General features: G+C 45.8%; 1 protein-coding gene across 3 annotated transcripts in view; it reads right to left on the reverse strand.

Moving 5' to 3' along the window:
* The window catches only part of LOC125925186 (quinone oxidoreductase-like protein 2), a 28360-nt gene extending 14529 nt beyond the window's left edge, over positions 1–13831 (reverse strand). Inside the window, exons 1-9 of one of the 3 annotated variants that reach the window (XR_007458727.1) lie at positions 13280–13831; positions 13085–13193; positions 10909–11005; positions 8915–8973; positions 8293–8358; positions 7399–7508; positions 6536–6617; positions 977–1916; positions 409–509 (exon numbers count right to left, since the gene is read on the reverse strand). Coding sequence is in view for 1 of the 3 variants with exons in the window: in XM_049634014.1 (XP_049489971.1) it covers positions 1735–1916; positions 6536–6617; positions 7399–7508; positions 8293–8358; positions 8915–8973; positions 10909–11005; positions 13085–13193; positions 13280–13620 (1046 nt within the window). In the remaining 2 variants the exon portion in view is untranslated. The remainder of the gene's footprint in view (positions 1–408; positions 510–976; positions 1917–6535; positions 6618–7398; positions 7509–8292; positions 8359–8914; positions 8974–10908; positions 11006–13084; positions 13194–13279) is intronic. The other 2 variants (XR_007458728.1, XM_049634014.1) reach the window with 2 other exon arrangements.
* Between the last annotated feature and the right edge of the window lie 7778 nt (positions 13832–21609).

Consider the following 21609-nt stretch of genomic DNA (forward strand, 5'->3'; position numbering starts at 1 on the left):
GGTTCATGGGATCAAGTCCCACCTCTGGCTCTACACTGTCAGCGCAGAGCCTGCTGGGGATTCTCTCTCTCCCTCCCTCTCTACCTCTCCCCTGATTGCTTGCTTGCTTTCTCTCAAATATAAATAAATAAATAAATAAATAAATAAATAAATAAATAAATAAAATAAAAAAGACAACTCAGAAGATTTTTGAACTTAGGAACAGGAATAAGAAGATAGGTACCTTAATGAAACATCATTTGCTTTGTAAAAAGAAAACTTACTTTAGGAGTCCTTAAAGTTATGTGCTTCTCCAGAGAATTTTGAATAATCTATGAAAATTCACACAAGTTTCCTGCAGCCCATTCTGAGAAGCATGATACAGTTTCACACTAAGCAAGAAGTTATAAAAATGCATTTTATAAACACCTTTGATCCAAAATGCATATATATTTGTTTGGCTTTTGCTTTTTGCTTTTCTTCATTAGAGGGAAGTAAGAAGTCATTGGCACAACACTTTTACTCATTACCTAGAAGGCAAGAGAAAGGTAAGAGTTAGGAGCTCTCTGTCCTAGCTCTCCATTGAGTCAACACACCCCTTCCTTTGCTTCTGTAAGCACAGTACCCAGCACAGTGCAGTGATGCTCAGGGGCTATAGAACCAACTGGGTCCCTTCTGCGGGTAAGGTATTCTCTCTGCTTCTGTTTCCTCAACTTTAAAATGAGATAAACCAGGGACGCCCGGGTGCCTCAGTTGGTTGCGCATCCAACTTAGGCTCAGGTCGTGATCTCACAGTCCGTGAGTTCGAGCCCTGCGTCGGGCTCTGTGCTGACAGCTCAGTGCCTGGAGCCTGCTTTGGATTCTGTGTCTCCCTCTCTCTCTGTCCCTCCCCTGCTCACACTCTGTCTCTCTCTCTCAAAATTAAACATTAAAATAATAATAATAATAAAAATAAATAAAAACAGAAGGATAATTAGTGTAGATACAACAGTCCCACTTTAACTCCAATGATTTTCTTTTAATAAAACAAGCCAAGGGGTGCCTGGGTGGCTCGGTCGGTTAAGCGGCCGACTTCAGCTCAGGTCATGATCTTGCGGTCCATGAGTTCAAGCCCCGCGTCGGGCTCTGTGCTGACAGCTCAGAGCCTGGAGCCTGTTTCAGATTCTGTGTCTCCCTCTCTCTCTCTGCCCCTCCCCTGTTCATGCTCTGTCTCTCTCTGTCTCAAAAAAAAAAAAAAAAAAAAAAAAAAAAAAGTTTAAAAAAAAACAACAAAAAACAAGCCAAGGAGACACCTATACTGCTGGCTGCTTCTGAAACCAGTGAGATCAAAAGAGTCCACACTTGGGTGCACAGATAGCTAGGGAACGGCCACGCCAGTCATTCTAACATCTGAACGATGATCTCAAGAATTACCCACACTATGTATATAAAGTAGTTAATGGGGGCCGGCATAGCTGAATTTAACACATGAATAATTTCTAAAGCATTCGATATTGCTAACTAGAGAGTCTACAGTCATTTTTTGGATATTTTCCAGTTGGATATCTTGTTTTTCTATATTTAAGCATTTCCTGATTTTCCCTCTGCTTCTATTGCTTTTCACCCTCCCACTCAGCTGTTCTCGTTGATGCCAATGCCTATAGGAAAAGTGAGCAGCAAAAATGGAAGAGGAGCAAGGCCAGAAGGAAGACGGGTCTAGAAAGGTTTCAGCAGATCCCCAGGTCCAGCCCCCTCTGGGAAGACCACCACATGCACCTGCGGAGAGCCTCCAGGAAGACATCTCCTCCCACAGCGTCGATGACCACGTTCACCCCATCACTGCCCACCAGCTTCCTCACTGCCTCCTTCAGGCTGCCCTGACTATAGTTCACGATGGACTGTGCACCCTTCCGCATCGCCAGCCTGCACTTCTCGTCACTTCCGGCTGCAGCTATTACCTGCAGAAAGAATACAAAGCTTTCGACAATCCAGAATATGTATCAAAAGGGGTTCACCCCACCCACCCAGCCTCCAACCACAAAGAGTACTAAACAAGGAAGCCAACGTCACCTTGCTGCCCTAGCATCAGCCTCAATCCCACACGTCAGGGCCAACAGACAGCACCATCACACTGGCCCCTCTGTCCCCCCCACCCCCACTGGCCATGGGATCCACATTTCCGGGAATCCTGGAACGCCAATGAGTCTGGCTAGGAGATGGTTCAGGGGACACTCAGAAAGTCTTACCCAATGGGGTGCCTGGGTGGCTCAGTAGGTTAAGCGTCCAACTCTTGATTTCAGCTCAGGTCATGATCTCACGGTTCATGAGTTGCAGCCCCATATTGGACTCATGCTGACAGTGCGGACCCTTCTTGGGATTCTCTCTCTCCCTCCCTCTCTCCCCACCCGCCCTCATGTGCTCTGTCTCTCTATCTCAAAAAAAAAAAAAAAAAAAAAAAAAAAAAAAAGTCTGAAAGTCTTCTCCAAATATGAATTAAACCACCTTTTAATGAATACCTACTATGAGTCAAGTAATAAAGATACCCAAGCTTAGAGTCAAGGTAGCAAGATAAAGCAGTATGATGATGGGGAAGTACAGACAGCTTCAGAAGTGCAGAGGAGAGGTATCCAATCTAGACCTAGATCACGAAAGGCTTCCCAGAGAGTAAAACATGACTCAGTGGAAAGATCCTGAAGTTGGAAAGACCTGAATTCAAATCCTGACTCTGCTACTAACTAGCAGTGTTACCTAAGACAAATTACTTAGCAAGAAATAATACTTATTTAATGTTACTATGTGCCAGGTACTATCCTAAATGCTTTATGTATATTAATAACTCACGTAGTCTTATCTTAATAGCCCAATGATATACATGCTGTTAGCATTTTAGAGATAAAGAAACAAAGGCAAAAGAAGTTCAGTAACTTGCCCAAGGTCACAGAGTTAATGGGAGGAAGAACTGGGATCCAACCCCAAGTAATCCATCTCCAGAGTTCATGCTTTAACCTCTATTCTGTCCAACAGCTTCCCTAAAGTTACCCCATCTATAAAACAAGATTTATTTTTAAAATCAAATGGGGGGCACCTGAGTGGCTCAGTCGGTTAAGGGTCCGACTTCGGCTCAGGTCATGATCTCACGACTCGTGAGTTTGAGCCCCACATCAGGCTCTGTGCTGACAGCTCAGAGCCTGGAGCCTGTTTCAAGTTCTGTTGTCTCCCTCTCTCTCTGCCCCTCCCCTGCTCATGCTCCGTCTCTCTCTCAAAAATAAATAAACATTAAAAAGAATTTTTAATCAAATGGAATACTGTACATAAAGCACTTGGAAAACAAAGTGTTAAATTGACTCTATTGTTACACATACACAATCACTTATTCTATTTAAACCTCATAAGAACATTATGGGGGAGGTATAATTCCTCCCATTCTATAGATGGAGACCCAGATCTAGAGGTTGAGTAATTAACCCAGAATTAGCCAGGCAGTTAAGTGGTAGAACAATTATGCAAACCCAATGCTGCCTGCCTCCAAAGCCCACGCTTTTCCACTCCACCACTCTGGGAGAAAGCCCTGCTGAAAGCCTGGCAAAGATGGCCATGGGCCACAGTGGGAGGAGGCTGGGGTTTGGAAGTCTCCAGAAGTACTTCTAACACGTAAGTACCGCCTAAAAGTGCCGCATCACTGGATAGCACCCACCAGCCTGAGCAGTATGGCCCCAAGGTGACATCCAGAACATGCATTCAAACACACAAGGACATCAATGCCCTTAAGATATGTCACACTCACCCACCACTCTTTGAAACTAAAAGCTACGCTCAGATACTCCCCAGGGGAACCCTCAAGTAGCTGCAAATTCACTGACGGTCATCAGCACACAGAGCCACAGAGGGCTGACACCAGCCTAGGGTCTGGGGCTTGAGGCCAATCTCGCTTCTCGCAAGGTGCCAGGGAGGCCTGACACGAATCATGGTCTCCCCTGGTGGCTCGCCTTCTTTATCTGTGAAATAGGGGTAATAAACACATTACCCATCTCCCAGTGGTGTGTTAGGATCCAAGGAAAGATAATTGGTGTGGAGGCACTTTGAAAGCAACGTGAAATGCTGTGAATGGAAGGTGCTCTCAAAACAACCCGTTACAAGTAGGTGGCCTGATGAGATTTCTAAAGTTGTTTTTATTATTTTGCTGTTGTTTTCATTTGCTTAAAACAGTTATGGCTGCTAAAGAAAATACAGCTTGGGTTAATTTTAATATCTGAATCAAAATGAGTTTTTCTCTCTACTTAACCTACTATAATGATCTAAAACAAATGGTGCAATTTTATCTTCCAAGAAATGTTAAATAGTCAGTGGTTCTAGACAATGAGACTAATTTTGGTCTCCCCACTGCGAGGTGCTAAAAGCCCTAGCTTTGACATGAAATGTGTTAATATTCCATGGGGAGCCTCCTGGTACCTAAGATTGCTTTCAGAACTCACATGTGCTTCCCCAAAAGAACTTAATGCGAGAAAGGAGAGGGGCCACCAGAAGAAATTCCAAGGCAATCCAGTTATCTCCAAACCTGTGTATCTTGGTGCCTTCCGGATAGCCCAACTGCACGTTCCACAGAAACCTCACATTTAATGCCTCCAAACCTGAGCTCACCAGTCCCTCCTGTCTTCTCAACTGCAATAAATGGCAAATCCACACGTTAACCTAGTTTGCTCCTTCCCACTCAATGTCTAATAATAACCGGATCCCTTTTTAAGAGATTCTCGCCGACACGCCGTGCCCTCTAATAGGCGTGCTGCACGTGTAATTTCAATATTCCCACAACGACCCTATGAGGAAAGCTTTATTTTACCAATGAGGAAACTGAAGCAATTAAGTGAGAGGCAGAGTTGGAATTTGAACCTAGGTCAGACTAATTTCAAAGTCCTTGTTCCCTCAACTGTATTAGGGAATGCTCTCCCGGCATCAAACTCTATTCTTTTCTACGTCAATATCTCTCAACTCATTGCTTCCAGTGCCTCGGTTCCAGTATCATCACCTGTGGCTTGGATCACCCCCAAGAGGCTGCTCTACATGCCTCCAGACCACCCCTGACTTTGCCGCATTCCTCATCCCCCCTGCTACCAGAATGAACTTTGCAAAATGCAAATACAATCACGGTACTTCCTAGTTTAAAGTCTTTAATAGCTCTCGATGGCTTCCAATAAATGTTCAAATTCTTCAGCGGTGCATGATCTGGTCTCTGCCCACCTCCCTGGAGTCACCTCCCACCATTCCCCACACAGACCCTTTGTTCCACAGATGCTACCAGCAATTCCCTGAATGCAACATGTGACATTCCATGTCTCTGTCCTCTGATCTGCCCTTCCACCACTAAAATGGCCCTCACTTCCCTTCTTCCTCCATTCAACTGCTACCAGTCCTTCAAAAGTCAGCTTAAATGTCTACTCTCTCCAAGAAATCCTCCTTATCTGATACCCACAGCCTCAGAGTGATACCCCTACAGGGACTTGGGTCTTTCTTTCCTTTGTTTATTCTTTCCTTTAAGAAGTTATTCGGGGCGCCTGGGTGGCTCAGTTGGTTGCGTGGCTGACTCTCCATTTCAGTGCAGGTCTTGATCTCAAGGTGGTAAGATCAAGTCCTGCGTCAGGCTCAGTGCTAAGCATAAAGCCTGCTTAAAATTCTCTCTCTCCCTCTCTCTCTCTGACCCTTCCATGTGCACTCATGTGGTCACTTGCTCTCTCTCAAAAAAAAAAAAAATTGTATGTAAGAAATAGCTATTGAGTGCCTGCTATGGTCTAGGTACCATGGCAGGTGCTAGGACTACAATAAATGAGCCAAAAAGACACTATTCCGGCCTTCATGGGGATTACAGTCAAGTAGGAAGGAGGCACTAATCCAAAAATGACAAAAGCAAAGGCTAGACCACACTGAAGTGTACCATGAAAGAGACGTACAGGATGCTACGAGACCATATACAAACAGCCAGGGGCTGGGATGTGGGGACAGATTACCATCTCCTGAGGGACAAAGAATACTTCCCTGAAAATATGACATCTGAGTTTAAATTTGAAGTGCGGGGGCAGACAGTTCAGAAGAGCATTACAGGTAGAGGAAATGGAATCTGCAGAAGCCACGGGGCAAGTCAGGCCTTGCCAGGTTTTGTTAACCAGAAGGAAGAGTGATCTACTCCAAGGTCCCCTCATCAGTCTGCAGGCAAACAGATGGCAAGACCCTAATCTGGGTTACTTTATCTCCTCAGTGCCTCGCACGTGATACTCATGAATGAACGAATGAATATATTCTATCTAGGTTTGAAAACTGGAGGAATGATTTTTTTTTTTTTTATGTTTATTCATTTCTTGAGAGAGAGAGTGGAAGCAGGAGAGTGGCAGAGAGAGAGGGAGACACAGAGTCGGAAGCAGGCTCCAGGCTCTGAGCTGTCAGCACAGAGCCCGACGCGGGGCTCGAACTCACGGACCGCGAGATCGTGACCTGAGTGGAAGTTGGACACTTAACCGACTGAGCCACCCAGGCGCCCCAGGGATGACTTTTTTTTTTTTTTTTAACAGAGAATCTAACATGCAAATACCTTAGCCTGAAGAACATTTGTTGCCACATCTATCACTGCAAGGCCTGTGGCTCCAGCTGCTGCTGTCACTAAAACAGTTTCTCTGCCAGAGAAAGATGAATATTACTTCGGAAAGCTTCAAAAATCATGCAACCGTATGATTTCATGAACATTTTAAAGCCAGAAGAGAACTTCGAGGCCATTTCACTCAACCCTTCATGGACACCCACTCTCCAGACTTTGGAGATGGGTTATGTATGTGACTGCTTGACCTGTGCGAATTTGGTCTGGTTGAAGACTTCCCAGGAAAAACATTCCTTAATCTCTCTAGAGGTTTCTGCTCCAGAAATTCTGCCCTAGAATCATTCTCACGTTAAACGTTGCTGAATTTTAGAAGGCATCGATCATGTAATGGTCACTGCTCAATTCAATGCTCAGGCTCTCTAAAAAGGCAAGAGGCATATTATTTCAGGTAAAGTGGGAAAATTCTGCACATTTGAGTTTGAAATACCCCAGGTAGGCACACACAACCAAGCTTCACAGAAACAAATGCCACAGGACTGTGTTAAAACCAGACTGGAGCGAGTTTACATAAACCAACTCTAAAATTTAAGGTTTGCTAGGAGGTGATCTCCAGAGTGGCCAGGCTTGAAAGACAGATTTCTCCCAATTCCTATTGGCCAAGTTCACAGTCTACCATTCCATCTCAGACAAAAGGATATCCCCACTATCAACAGACCCTTCTCTTGGGTCACTACCTTCCTTTGGCCCTTTCTCACATAGACTGGACAGGGAGCAGAGAGGAAGGGGCAAGGCCTTGGTGGGCACTTCTCATATCAGACAGAGACACCACCTAGCCCTCTGTTGTCTACGTAGTCTCTTACCCAGGCCGAGTACAGGCCCGATGCTCCAAGGCCAAAATAGCAGTGACATAAGACACAGGCAAGGTAGCAGCTTCTCGGAGGGGGACCCCTTCTGGAATCTGCCACAGTGTCTATAAAAAGAGATAACAGTAACTTAGGGATTAAGCACATGTACCTGTTCACAGAGGCTTCTCAGTAAATATTATGATCTGATTGACTGACTGATCTGCAAGGAAACCAAGCTTGTCAGGAACCATGCCCAGGGTAGAAGTTAAAACCAAGCAAGCTGCGACAGAGTTCAGAACTTGGGTGTACGAGTCTTCGAAGATCCTAAGGCTGGCATCTGGCTCAGGAAGGAACCCACTTTCAAAGAATGGAACCACACTGTCATGGGGATGAACCTGGAAGGTTCTATACAAATTTTACCTGAATAAAGCTGTGAAAAAAAGTGTATGCTATTCACCACTAGGGGCCACCGTTCCCATCCTGTACAACCCTACCCCTCCACCCTGGCTGGCTCCATGCCCAGGACTCTTTCACAAGCTTCACGCAGGGGAGAAAGCTATTGTATCAAGCTCAATGCCTCAAACCAGTTTTTCTACCCAAACTACCTATGGTCCGATTGGACAGCCAACCAGCTGCTCCAGGCAGGACTCAGAAAACAAAATGCCCTTCTTCCTTACACCACTCCACACAAACAAAGCTCTGTGCAAGGGTTGTCACACCAATATAGAAAACGGGTTTAGCATTCGAAAGAAAGAAGTGCTTGGCTGAGAAACAAATACAAATACAAAAGAGAATACAAATACAAAAAAGAGGGAAAGAAGGCTAACAAGAAATGAAAGCTAGGTGGAAATTAAAGAGAAGAAAGGAGGAAAAAAATCTCCAAACATGAATATTGAGAGGTGGGGATACCTTGTGATCAATGATGCATTCTTCAGCCATACCATTAAAGCCACTCACGCCAATAACTCGATCTCCCTGAAGAGAAAATACCATTAAGGGTACGTTCAAATGCATGGCCTTGCCATTTACCTTTTCCCAAATGCACCAAAACAAAAAAGACAATCTTTCTTTCTGACCCCATAAGACACAGATTTGCCTTAATCATCTATTCAGAGTTAATGTTTAGTAAATAATTCAGCCACCTCCTCAATATCCCCACCAGGATGCCAAGACAATAGGAGCACATTTTGGACAATGACAGGACAGTGTAAGGAAAAAGTTGATAGGAATTAGAATCCCAGGGTTATTTATTTTTTTTCCACAAGAGGCTGAAACTTGAGAATTTTCTCTCCTCTCAGTAACTGAAGGCTGAGGTGCTGCCTTGTTTAGTAATAAAAAGTTTTACGAAGCCAGGAACTTCCACTGGCTTCCTGCCTCCAATTCAGAATTAGCTTCTTCCCCCTCCATCTCATTTTCGCTTTGGTGTCTGTTGGCGAAGGCCAAGAGAAGCAAGACCCTTCAGCTACAAATGAGGTTAGCACGTTTCTCACAGCTACACACACATCAATTCCCTGGATTTCAACTTATTTACCTCTTTCACTGTGCTGACATCTGTGCCTGTCTCCAATACTGTCCCCGAAAACTCCATTCCTAAGACAAATTGTTTAAACACTAGGTTATCTATAAAGCCTGGCACCATGAAGATGAAAAAAGCGTGATCAGAGCTGAGAGGGCTTAAGTGTTCCCCCACCACCCAGGCTAGAGGGGAAGAGCTTCATACCCAAGGCACAGGAAAGTGAACTTAAGATTTCATGATCACAACCTGAAAAGCTATGGCAGTCCTATTCTTACCAGACACAAAGGAAAATTTCAAGAATGGGCAAAAGCACAGAGAATCACAGGTACACAAGTACTTTTTTTCTTTTTAACATTTAGGGGCACCTAGTGGCTCAGTAGGTTAAGCGTTTTCTTCGGCTCAGGTCATGATCTTGCGGTTTGTGAGCTCAAGCCCCGCGTCGGGCTCTATGCTGACACCTCGGAGCCTGGAGCCAGCTTTGGAATCTGTGACTCCCTCTCTCTCTGCCCCTCCCTGGCTAGTGCTCTGTCTCTGTCTCTCAAAAAACAAATAAACCTTTAAACAAATTTTTTTAACATTTATTCATTTTTTGAGAGACAGAGTGAGTGGGGGAGGGGCAGAGAGAGAGGGAGACACAGCATGTAAAGCAGGCTCCAGGCTCTGAGCTGTCAGCACAGAACCCGACACGGGGCTCAAAACCATGAACTGTGAGATCATGACCTGAGCTGAAGTCGGACACCTAACCGACTGAGCCACCCAGGTGCCTCTAGCACACAAGTACTTTTGATCCTGCTCACTGGGGCTTTGGGCTCCCTACAGCACCCCACTTACAATGTTCATCAGATTGCATTTATCTGTTTCCGGTTCTTCTCTTGAGGGCTATGAGGACATGAACTATATTTATTCATAAGTACTTGGCTCAATTTGGATGAACTGATGTAGTCTGCTCTTTCCTCTTCCACCTCCAAAATTTCTGAATTTAATGATCACATATTCCCCACTTGAGCTTCAAGAGGAATAACTCAGTTGAGTATGACATTCCCCACCCCCATCCAGCATGTCAGCAAATGCAAACAGAGGGAAATGGTTCCAAATGTTGAGACACAACCAAACACCAAGGCCAAAACACAGCAACTATTTTGCAATCGCTGTATCCTTAACAGTATATGTCTATATAAAATATACATGTACTCTATACACAGTGAGCTATACTTCTATCTCTTTAAATAAATTTCAACAACAAAAAGCAGTCATTTGTCCACATATTCAGGATCTAAATGTAATCAGATTGGGCGTAATTAAAATCAGACAGTGGACTGCTAGAAATGTATAAACTCTTTTTCTTATTTCTGATTCTTTGATACTAGATTTCTTTAGGAATGTGTTTGTGAGGACTGAGAGCTTTAGCTGCAAACAGATGTTTATGATCCTTCAGTGAAAAAACAGAGGCACTAACAAGGAATGAAAGGGAATGATGAGGGCCAGTGAGGATTCTGATCAGAATTCTGGTGGACATGGTATGTAAAACTTCATTTGTTCATTTCCTCATTTTTAACGTTTTTATTGAGGATCTACAATGAGCCAGGCACAATGCTAAAAACAGGGATATAACTGGGGGCAGAACAGGTATAGAACCTTCGCTCAAGAAGTTCACTATCCAGAGTTCCTTTTTTTTTTTTTTTTAATGTTTATTTATTTTTGAGAGAGAGAAAGAGAGAGAGCACATGCACGGGAGGGGCAGAGAGAGGGACAGAGGATCTGACAGCGCACAGCCCGATGCGGGGCTCAAACTCACCAAATGAGATCATGACCCGAGCCAAAGTCAGATTATTAACCATCTGAGGCACCCAAGTGCCCCCAGAGCTTCTTAGTTAGTGGTGAGGCTGACACATCAGAGGCATCACTGCCATCAGGCAAGCACCACCGGGGTCGTACCCGAGATGAAGCACATGATTCTGAAAACTCTGTATCATCTTTCCCAACCGGTCACTTGGTCCCTTCAGACTCACCAGGTGTGAAGGGAAGTTGAGGCTTTTCCTGATACTGACCACGGCAGACCAAAATATCAGCAAAATTAACTCCACAGAAATGGACGTCCACTCTGACCTACAAAGGAAACACAGCGGCAAAGTGGAGCGGTGTGCATCCATGGAGACAGAGTTCAGTCAATTACACCAAAATATCTTCTGAACGTCTACTGTATGCCAAGTATATATGCGAAGTGCCAGTGTGCAATCATGAGACAACCCGGACAAGGTTCTTGCCTTCGTGGAGCTAGGAGTATGGTAGAGAAGACAGATATCAAACAAATAATTGTGATGATTTATTTGCTAAATTACAACTCCTACAAAAAAAAATGTTATAGAAACATATGGTGCTATGAAAATGCATCATGGTGTGGTTTGACCTTTTGGAGACGTCAGGAAAAACATCTCTGAGTAAGTAACGCTGGAACTAGGAACAGCTAAGAGTTAACCATTCAAAAGAGGAGAGGGAAAGCCTGACACGATCAAAAGCGACGGCATGTGCAAAGGCCCTGTGATGGGAACAAAAGAAAAACCAGTGAGCTTAGAGCACAAAGAAGAGAAAGAGATGGGGCTACAGAGCAGGGACCACACACACCATCCAAGGGTCCACAGTCTTTACTGAGGATCTTAGTCTTCACAGTAGGAGCAGTGGGCAGCCATTAAAGGATTTGAAGCAGAAGGGTAACATGACCAGCTGTTGTGGGGATCAGCAATTACCCTGGAGGCTGGTTCTAGATCCCCAGCTTCTGTGTTTCATGACCGTGCTAGAGCAGAGGCAGGCCTGAAGCAGTGTAGCCCACACTCTTGTAAGCCGGCGGTTCTCCAAGTCTGGTTCCAGAACCACCAGCTTTACTGCTACCTGGGAACTTAGAAATTCAAATTCTCAGGCCTCACCCCAACCTAGGCAATCAGCAACTCTGGGGACAAAGCCTAGCAATCTGCTTTAACAAGTCCCAGGTGATTTTGACACCGGCTGAAGTTAGAGAACAGGGCCAAGAAACAGGAGGAAACGAAGGCTGCAAGACAGAATCGCTGACATCCGTCTACGTGCTTGCTTCCATTTCCAGTTTAGTGCAGAGGTGGCCATGTTGGTGAGAAGGCGTCTCTATGGGCAAAATGCATCCATTCAACAATGTGTTGAGCGCCTGCCGTGTGCCAGGCACCATTCCAGAGTATGAGGATTTAACGGTGAGTAAACTCACATAGACCCAACTCTCATGAGCTAATTCCTTCCCAGGCAGTGTCTGGGCAAATAACAGGACAAAGGAGCCCAGCCTTCAGCCCGCCCACACTGCGTGCATGACACATCAGTTGTTGACATGCATGCCACACGTAGGTCCTCAAGCCACTCCACCTTGCTTCGGGGATGAGTCAAGAATAAATGTCTTTCAGCACCCAAATCCCAGGGAGCAGGCTGCCATCACACACCCGCCCAAATAATCCATTTGGCAACAGGGTCCCTGTTAGTGATGCTTCTGGGCTGCAGCCGCATTTCTGCCTCTCACCAGGGATCCCTGACAGTAAGGCTCACTGTTTGCTCCACCTTGTCAGAGGTTCTCATTCTCCATTAGAGATGACACTGTGTCACCAGAGTGGTCACCGTGGTCACCCGGCAGGGCCAAAGTGACTTCCACGTTTCGCCGGAAACGCCCACAATCCTAAACTAACCCCACCCCAAATCACTGCGCTACACCGAAGGAGGGCACAAGGCACATGTTTAGGAAGAATTATAGGACAGATGTTGCCGGACTGGTCTGGGGGAGGAAAAAGGACAGATCAGGAAGTGCTTAACGCTGAAGAGGAAGCCATTGATGGGGTCCATTTATGTTTGTTAAACCAATAACCTGATGCGGTCATGAAAAGTCGCGTGCAAATCAGAATTGTCTCTTTCTAAGGCAACAGCTCTGGAGCCTTCAGAAAGAGGCCTGCGTTTTAATTTGGGGGAGCAATCTTCCTTCAGCACTTGTGGCCTTTTTGTGAACCCTGAAAGGGCCCTTCCCGCCCAGGACAGAGTTGCGCTCCAGTCTCCCGGCCTCCCCCTAGCTGAGCACTTGGGAACTCCGTTCAGGACGGAAGCCTGCGGAGCGTGTGGTGGCTGCCAAGCGGAGAGCGAAAGTGGGTGTCAGGCATCCCGGGGACAGGCCAGTCACCATCCTACCTCGTGAGGCCGGACGGGGCGGGAGGCGACCTCCTCGATGGCCAGGGGCTGCTTCAGCTCGGCGCAGAACGCGGCGCGGTAGTGGCGGCCGCAGCCAGGCCCGGCCCTCCTGCAACACAGAGCAAGGGTCGGTTACTGCCCAGCCCCCCCGCCCCCGGCTGACTTTCGGAGCGCAGGGGGAAGTCGGGGCACCACCTGCGAAACCACACCCGAGGGAGGCACCGTCCCCAAGCCACGGCCGCCATGGCCCGGAGCGGAGAGGCGCGGAGCGGTGGCCCGGGGTGGCAGGAAGCGCGGGACAGCGCCGGCCCCGCCCTGGCCCCCGGGATCGCGCGAGAGCGTCCCACCCGGCTGACCCCTGTGGCCGGAACCGCGCCCGGGCCACCCCTGGGCCACCCCACCCGCGGGGCGCCGTGCGTCCCCAAGTGTCTGAGCGGGGTGCGCGGACCCCGGGGCGTCCGAGCCCCTAAGGCCCCTGGCTCCCTGGTGGTGGAGCCCGCTGGAGAGGAAAGAAAACAGTAAAAGCAATAGATCATCCGACCTTAAGCTATCGTTCACATTTTGCTAGCAAATTTGGGAGACTTTTAAAAGCACACTTGGTGACATTTAAATAGCGGTTGTTGGGTCCTCTGCACATGGGAAATCCTAAATGCACAGGTAAAGGCTTTAATGTCTGCATCAGCACTTTACTGGAGTTCAATTCTTGTTACTAATTTTCTCACACTTGCACGACTATTAACATAAAACTGTATGGTTAGTAGTTGATCCATTGTTGAATGATCATACACAGATCCAAGAAATATTTTCGATTAAAGTCAGGCCCAAAGCTGGTCGTTTTTTATGTTCCTGATGCCTGTATTATGCCTGGCACATAGATGGTCAATAATTGACCCAGTGACTACAGAATTCCTAAGTGAACAGGAATACTCTGGAAAAACTGAAAACTTAACAATATGATCAGTGAAATATTATAAAACTGGGTAGATTTCTAACAGTAACTAAATAGCAAGAGAAGCACGTTTTCCTGGGAAGAATATTTCACTTGACAGGTGGCTTTTAAACATAGCTCGATGTCTTTAGAAGAGATCTGGTCAAGGAACACAGCCTCTCAGTTTCAAGCCCGGCTCTAGCACCTGTCTGTGGTCTCATGCCACCTTTGGTAGGACACCTGATGGCTGTGGGCCCCAGTATCCTCCGCTACAAAGGGAAAGCATGGGACCGGATAATTCCCAAATTCCTAAATCCTCTATGTTTTGGTGAAAATAATGGTCCAAGATAGCAAATGACCTGGAAGGAATGATCAGGAATGGAATAAAGGGAAAATAGGCAAAATGAAGTAGCAATGAACTTCTGAGATTATGGCCTAGAAGCTTTGGTGGGAAAGGAATCCAAGAACTAGATCCCTAATGGAGTAGCGACTCACTGTTATTTTAAGAGCACTCACAGAGAATTTGAAAAGTCATTTTAGCCTCTGACCGCCTCAGGAGGAAACTCAGGCCAAAGAGGAGCGAGGGCGACAAAGTGAGAAGACGAGAAAACATTCTGGTTGCCAAATAACAGTGAGCAACAAGAAATCTCAAGTCTATGAAGTGCGAAACAAGCGTCGATTGTTCTGAGAACAAAATGAGTTGTTACATATGGAAAATGTTTTGTAAAATATTAGGTATTTATATGAGATATAAAGCAAGCAATTTTTAGTTGAACTCCTTGAAAGCAGCAACCGTTTCTTCATATCCTTTATGTTTGAAGTACTTTGCACACGCAACCCTTTTAGGCATTTAACACATGTTTATCTAATGAATTGTTGGATGAGCGTTCAATTATCTTGTGTCAATATTCCAGATAATTGAAAGTATCTTTAAGCATCAAGTCTTTTCTTTTCAATTAAGTATTTTTATGGAGATTTTCTCTGTTGTGCTTTTCATGATATCCTTGTCATTCTCAGAGAATATGAAAATCAGTGAGTTTTGGGAAAATCTATCAATACTGCCTTCTACATTTCTAACTGTATCTGAAGAAAATAGTGAAAGTCCCTTTAAGAAGAATCTTGAAGGGAGATGAAAGTATCTTAACTAATTGAGGTGATTTGAAGCATTTATATGCAAAATCACTTTCACATTTCCAAAGAGCTTCAAAGGTAAGTGACAGGGCAGCAACAGTAGTTGCTATAGTAGCAAAAGAAATATTTAGCCTATCCATCAAAGTGCTGCCATCACACCATTCCGTCTAGTTTTTGTTATCATTTCTGGTTATTTTGTTTTAATTGAGGGTACAGCGGAAGAGTGGACAGGAAGAATAAAATTTGAGCCCTGAGGAAGACTAAGACCAAGCAGCTATATCTGAGCTGATCGGTCCTCTGAGAAGAAAAAATCCATAGCTGCCCTGCAAACCAGTTTGAGGGGCTCATTAGGAAGTAAAAGAGTAACAGATGACTCTTCCTTCTGGTACAACTCACATGAAGAGATAATATTTAACATCCAGAAGCTGCTGGAGGACAGAGGACGGAGAAGAAAGCCAGAGCTGAATACACAAACAGCTATATTTTCACAGAATAATGGACAAATGATATACAAACAATATAAAGCACTGAACAGGACTATGCTGAAGATGTAAAAGTATCCCCACAGTTAAAATGCTTTCTCCAGGGGCACCTGGGTGGCTCAGTTGGTTAGGCCTCTGACTTCGGCTCAGGCCATCATCTTGAAGGCCATGAGTTCGAGCCCCGCGTCGGGCCCTGTGCTGACAGCTCAGAGGCTGGAGCCTGCTTCAGAATCTGTGTCTCCTTCTCTCTCTGCTCCTCCCCTGCTCGCACTCTGTCTCTCAAAAATGAACAAATGGTAAAAAAATATATATATATATTTTAATTTTTTTAAATCTTTATTTATTTTTGAGAGAAAGACAGCATGTGAGCAGGGGAAGAGCAGAGAGAGAGGGAGACACAGAATCCGAAGCAGGCCCTAGCCTCTGAGCTGTCAGCACAGGACCTGACGCGGGGCTCGAACTCATGAATTGTGAGATCATGACCTGAGCCGAAGTCGGACGCTCAACTGACTGAGCCACCCAGGTGCCCCCCCCAAAATTTTTTTTAAATAGATATAAATCGTTACCTTCTGCCACAAGTACGTCCTCCAAGATTCCTGAAGTGTGTGGGAGTAGTTTGCCTTCTCACTGAATTCCTGCAGATTGTTCTTTCTGATTGTTGCAGTTGGGATTAACTTTTATCAACCACAGAGATGAACTTTGGTTATTGATACACATAATACATATTGACCTTCCTTTCTATTCCAAGAACTGTGTAAGATTTGCTATGTCACTTATTTGCTCCAACATTCGTGGAGTCATAGAATTTCAGAGCTGGGATTGATCTTGGAGATAATTCAATCCAACTGCTTCATTTACAAGCGAGAAAGAGGAGGCTAAGGGAGAGACTGGTCCAAGGTCACGCTGCGAGTTAGTGGCAAGAGTAGTGTCAGGATCTGGCTGTCCTGATTTCCTGTTTGCTTCTCTTTCTACTGAGCTTTTTGGAATTCACTTGGCGTTATACATCATCATAATAATATTTCACATTTTCATAGCATTTCATAGGTTGCGAATCACTGTCGCCCAAATTGTTTCACCCTGCCGTTCTTAACTGGTAACATTACAAACCAGTCGCTAAGTGCTTTTGCATTATTTCATTAGTTCTCACAATAGTCCTACTACTGGTATACTGTTTTCCCTCTCTTATGGATCAGGAATGTAGGCTTAAGGAGGTTAAGTAAGTAACTTGCCCAAGGCCACGCAGTTAGGAAATGGAGCCATTTAGAAGCCTCCTAATTGCCTGATGCTGGAGCTGCAACACGGTATCCAGGTATCCAGCCGCCCACCGTGCCTCCCCTCACAACCACCCTCCAGAGCAGACGAAGGAGGTTTTGTATGATACGTTTTAAAGCCATGCTTTGCTTGTAGTTTTAAGCTTAATTGTATAGGAATTTTACAGTAGTTCCAGCCTAGAAAATGGACGAATTCCCTGAGGGAGAGAATATAGAGAAAGCTGCCTCCAGGGATGCCTGGAGTTAAGAGACAAGAGCAGGAAGAGAACATATAATTAGGAGTTACTACCCTATTCCTCATAGCCATAAGCTTGAAAATGCATTGATTTCATTTAAATTTATAGCATGTGAGATAAAAACTGTGACTATGTGAAATAGTTTTTACTCACACACACACACACACACACACACACACACACACTCACACACACACACACACAGGATTTTAATGAAACAATGTGCTGACTAGGTTGCCATCGCTTAGGCAGGTACCAGCAGGCATTTGGGCTAAATTCCTGGCACCCGGATGGGCCAATCTGGAAGCAGTGATGACGTGGACAATGGCTGCCATGGCCCCGCAAACTAACCACCGGTGCTTGATGCAGGGATCTATTTTCCACCTTCAACCATAATTATGGAACCAGTTTACAAGTTCCCAAGCATTCTGGCAACTTTATGAAACTTTTCCAACCCCTCCTCCCCCAGAGAGAACAAATTCTTCCCTTCCATATGTCTTCCCAAAGAACTTTGTAGAAACCTGTATTAGCTTGCTAATTTCATTGTTCGGGTAGTATTTATTTGTCTTTCTATTCCAGCAGCTAAGCTGTGAGCATCGTGGATGGTTGTGAGACCAGCAGAGCAAAAATAATTTGGGCCTTGGAATCACATGTACCTACGTGTGATTCCTGGCTTAGCTATGTACTTATTGTGACCTTGGGCAAGTTATTTCATCTCTCTGGGCTTCCATACACTCATGTGTAAAGTGAGCATAGTAATCCTTACCTCAGGTGGTACTTGTGAGAATTAAACAAGGTAAGAGAGGACATGGCAGCACCCAATAAATGGCAGCTCCTACTATGAAGACAGTCCCTGCCCTTGAACCTCTCACCATCTAATGGAGCGAGGCACATTTAATTAGGCATCAGAGATGCCAGTGATAGGTCCTGTGACAGAGGGCTACAAAGGGGGCTGGGACAGCACAGGGGAAGGTCAACCTCCCCCAGCTGGAGACCATCATTTCAAGAGAACCTCCCAGAGGAAAGATGAGGAAGAATTCAGCAGACAGTAGGCACAGCTAAGTGAGTCCCAGGCAAAGGAGTGCAGGAGAGAGAATGTAGCATGTTCAAGAAATTGTAAGTGGTCAGCTATGACTGAAGTTATGGCTTGAGCTGGCTGGTGAGTGTTGAGAGACCAGGCTGCAGAAGCAGATAGTGATGTAGAAAGGGCATAGGTTTTGGAGTGGGGCAGTCGGGAATCCCAGCTTCACCCACTTCCCAGCCACATATCCTCACCCAAGTCTCTGTTGCCCCATTTGAATTTTTTTTTTTTTAACGTTTATTTATTTTTGAGACAGGGAGAGACAGAGCATGAACAGGGGAGGGCCAGAGAGAGGGAGACACAGAATCTGAAACAGGCTCCAGGCTCTGAGCTGTCAGCACAGAGCCCGACACGGGGCTAGAACTCACGGACCGTGAGATCATGACCTGAGCCGAAGTCGGCCGCTCAACTGACTGAGCCACCCAGGCGCCCCACTGTTGCCCCATTTGAAAAGTGATTGTGATTACATGAGCTAATGTATGTAAAGTACCCGACCGAGAATATACATTTAAGTGATAGCAAGTATTACTTATCACTATTTATCTAGAATGAACTTGGTGGTTGGTCCAAAGGACACCCTCATTTTGATTGAATCAATGAAAGGATGAATGAATGAATGGGTGAATTCATTCACTTTATACATATTTATTAGATACCATCCATGTGCCAGACACTATTCTAGGCCCTGGGGATACAGCACTAAACATAACAGACAAAAATCTCTGCCCTAGTGGAACTTGCAGCTCATAAATGAAGAAGGAAGGAGAGCCTGGGGGGCTCAGTCAGTTAAGTGTCTGACTCTTGGTTTCGGCTCAGGTCATGATCTCGAGGTTTGTTCGAGTTTGAGCCCCACATTGGGTTCTGTGCTGACGGCACAGAGCCTGCTTGGGATTCTCTCTGTCCCTCTCTCTCTGCCCCTCCCCTGTTCGCTTGCTCTCTCTCCCAAATAAACAAACTTAAAAAACAATAATAATAATAAATGAAGAAGGAAAAGGGGGCCACTGGTCATCACTGGTTGATGAAAAGCTGATCAACTGACAAAGCAAGGTTCCAAGAGGTCTGGATGTGAGCCCCACCTCCTAACAATAAGAAGGCTTGTGCCCCTGCCTTAATGCTTCTCACTTATCAGCCCCCGGCTTCCTGTTGTGATCCAGGAGGACTGGTGAGTTGTGTTGTTGGCAGGAAGAAATGTCAAGGAGGGCTCATTCATCCCTGGGCTCTAAGTCTAAAGCGGTGGCAAGAGGAAGTAGGAAAGCAGCACACGCACAAAAAGGCTATGGAGAGGGAGACTTGCCTATCAGAGCCTCCAAGTGATAAGGGAGATAAGGGAGATTTGCCCAACTCAGCAGCCTTGTGATGTGTGGAGATTTTATTTCAATAGCAGGATAATCATATTTCACCGTGTGTATCTCTTTACAAAAAGGGTTCACCTAGGGGGATCTCATTTAATCCTCAGAAGAACTCTACTTGGTAGGAATTAACTCTATTTAATCCCATCTCTCGCCTTTAACTGCTCCCTCTCCACTGCCTCCTGCCCTGGGGTATAGAACCACGCCCAAGTTCAATTACAGACAAAAACAACAATGACCTTCCTTCATCCCTCATCCCCCTCCAGCCGACACCCTATTCAATCTCCTCCCCACGGTCAAGAAAGCAGCTCCCGTTACTCTCCTTGCATTCGGTCTCCTCTGGGATCTTCCCCTAAGTGCCCTGAAGTTCTTGCTGCAGTCACTATTGATGCCCAGTCAGTCCAATGGATGCCAGTCATCAGCCTCCAGTAGCATTTGGTCTCTGTGAGTTCCCTCCTACTTAGTCCTCTCCTTCTCAGTCATGCCCTTTCCACCTCCCACCACCCTTCTCTCTCTCTCTCTCTACGTGAACTCTCTTTTCTTCTTCAAGATCCTGCTCAAACTTCCCATCTGTGGGGCCTCCCTAACCACAGTATCCCCACCTCTCACCTTCTTGGTTTTCTCCCCCACCTCAGAAAGACGCATAGTCCCCTCCCCTTGCTCTCTTGGCTCCAGCCAAGCTCAGGCAAAGCATAGATCACGTCGTGTTGGGACTGTTGGGACTGTTCGTGTGGCTCTGCTCCCCAGGAAACTATGAGCAACTTCAGGACAGAGCCAGTGACTTCCCCATTTCTGCATTCTCAGGGCCTGGCCCAGGGCCTGGCACATGGTAGACATGTAAACTCCTTGGGTTTAGAGGAGTTTTGCAAAATTCTCAAGAATCAAACAGCTAACACGTGATAAACCCGAGTCTTCTGACTTTATTTTTTTTTAAGCTTTTTTTTAAATTTTTCTTTTTTTAACGTTTATTTATTTTTGAGACAGAGAGAGAGCATGAACGGGGTGGGGCAGAGAGAGAGAGGGAGACACAGAATGGGAAGCAGGCTCCAGGCTCTGAGCCATCAGCCCAGAGCCCGACGCAGGGCTCGAACTCACAGACCGCGAGATCGTGGCCTGAGCTGAAGTCGGACGCTTAACCGACTGAGCCACCCAGGCGCCCCGTCTTCTGACTTTAAAAGAGACAGTTTCTCTACCTCAGAGCAGAAAAGAGCCACGTTGTAAGTATGTAACTGGAAATGTTCAACCCCAGCAAATTGTATAAATCAACAGGCAAGGTGGCAGGAAGGACTTCCTTTTCCCCACAAACAGTGCCTTGCTACCAGGTGTGGAAGGATTGTTTGGTGTTTGTAGCCTTCCTTTTGCAAACTACAGGATAAGAGAAGAAGGAAGGGGGAAAAAAACCCACCTCCCATTTCTTCCTCCCAGTGGACCGTCATCATCATCACTTCCGCTTGGGCCGGGAGGGCAGGAAGTCTTTCCTCGCTCATGAAACTCCTGATTTAAGAAGGGGTAGGGAGTGACTTAATACGACATTTTGCAGCTGGGCCAGTCCTGAATACGATCACTACCATCCTGAAGTGAGCCTCCTGAGGAAACCTTCATAAGGTAGTCACAGATACACCTGGAAGGAAGGAACCCTCCCCCTTCACGGGGAATAAACAAGCTTTCTAGGGAGAGGCTCTGAAATCAGACAAAGCGTGCATCCAATTACAAGCTCCAGTTCCACCCAAATACACACAATCAAAGGCTTTTACCAAGGCCATCATTACACGCACGAGGCCCTCCTGCTGTTTGGGCAACATTTTAGTGCTGCGGGGAAGCAAGATAAATGTCATCAAAGCAACAAGGTAGAGACAAACCCATTCTGCAGTGCTTTGTTTTGACCCGATGACTCACTTCGCCTTGTCATTTATAACACTGGGAGGGGGAGAAGGAAATGAAGAGGAAAGAGGGGACTGTGCTGTGCATGCAATTTGTTTCCCCATTTCAGACGGCTTTTTAATGAGCTTTCTCATTAAGGGCTCTGTGAGCCTATGCTTAAAGTTTT

Source organism: Panthera uncia, chromosome F1 (genome assembly GCF_023721935.1).
Source record: "Panthera uncia isolate 11264 chromosome F1, Puncia_PCG_1.0, whole genome shotgun sequence".
NCBI classification, from domain to species: domain Eukaryota; kingdom Metazoa; phylum Chordata; class Mammalia; order Carnivora; family Felidae; genus Panthera; species Panthera uncia.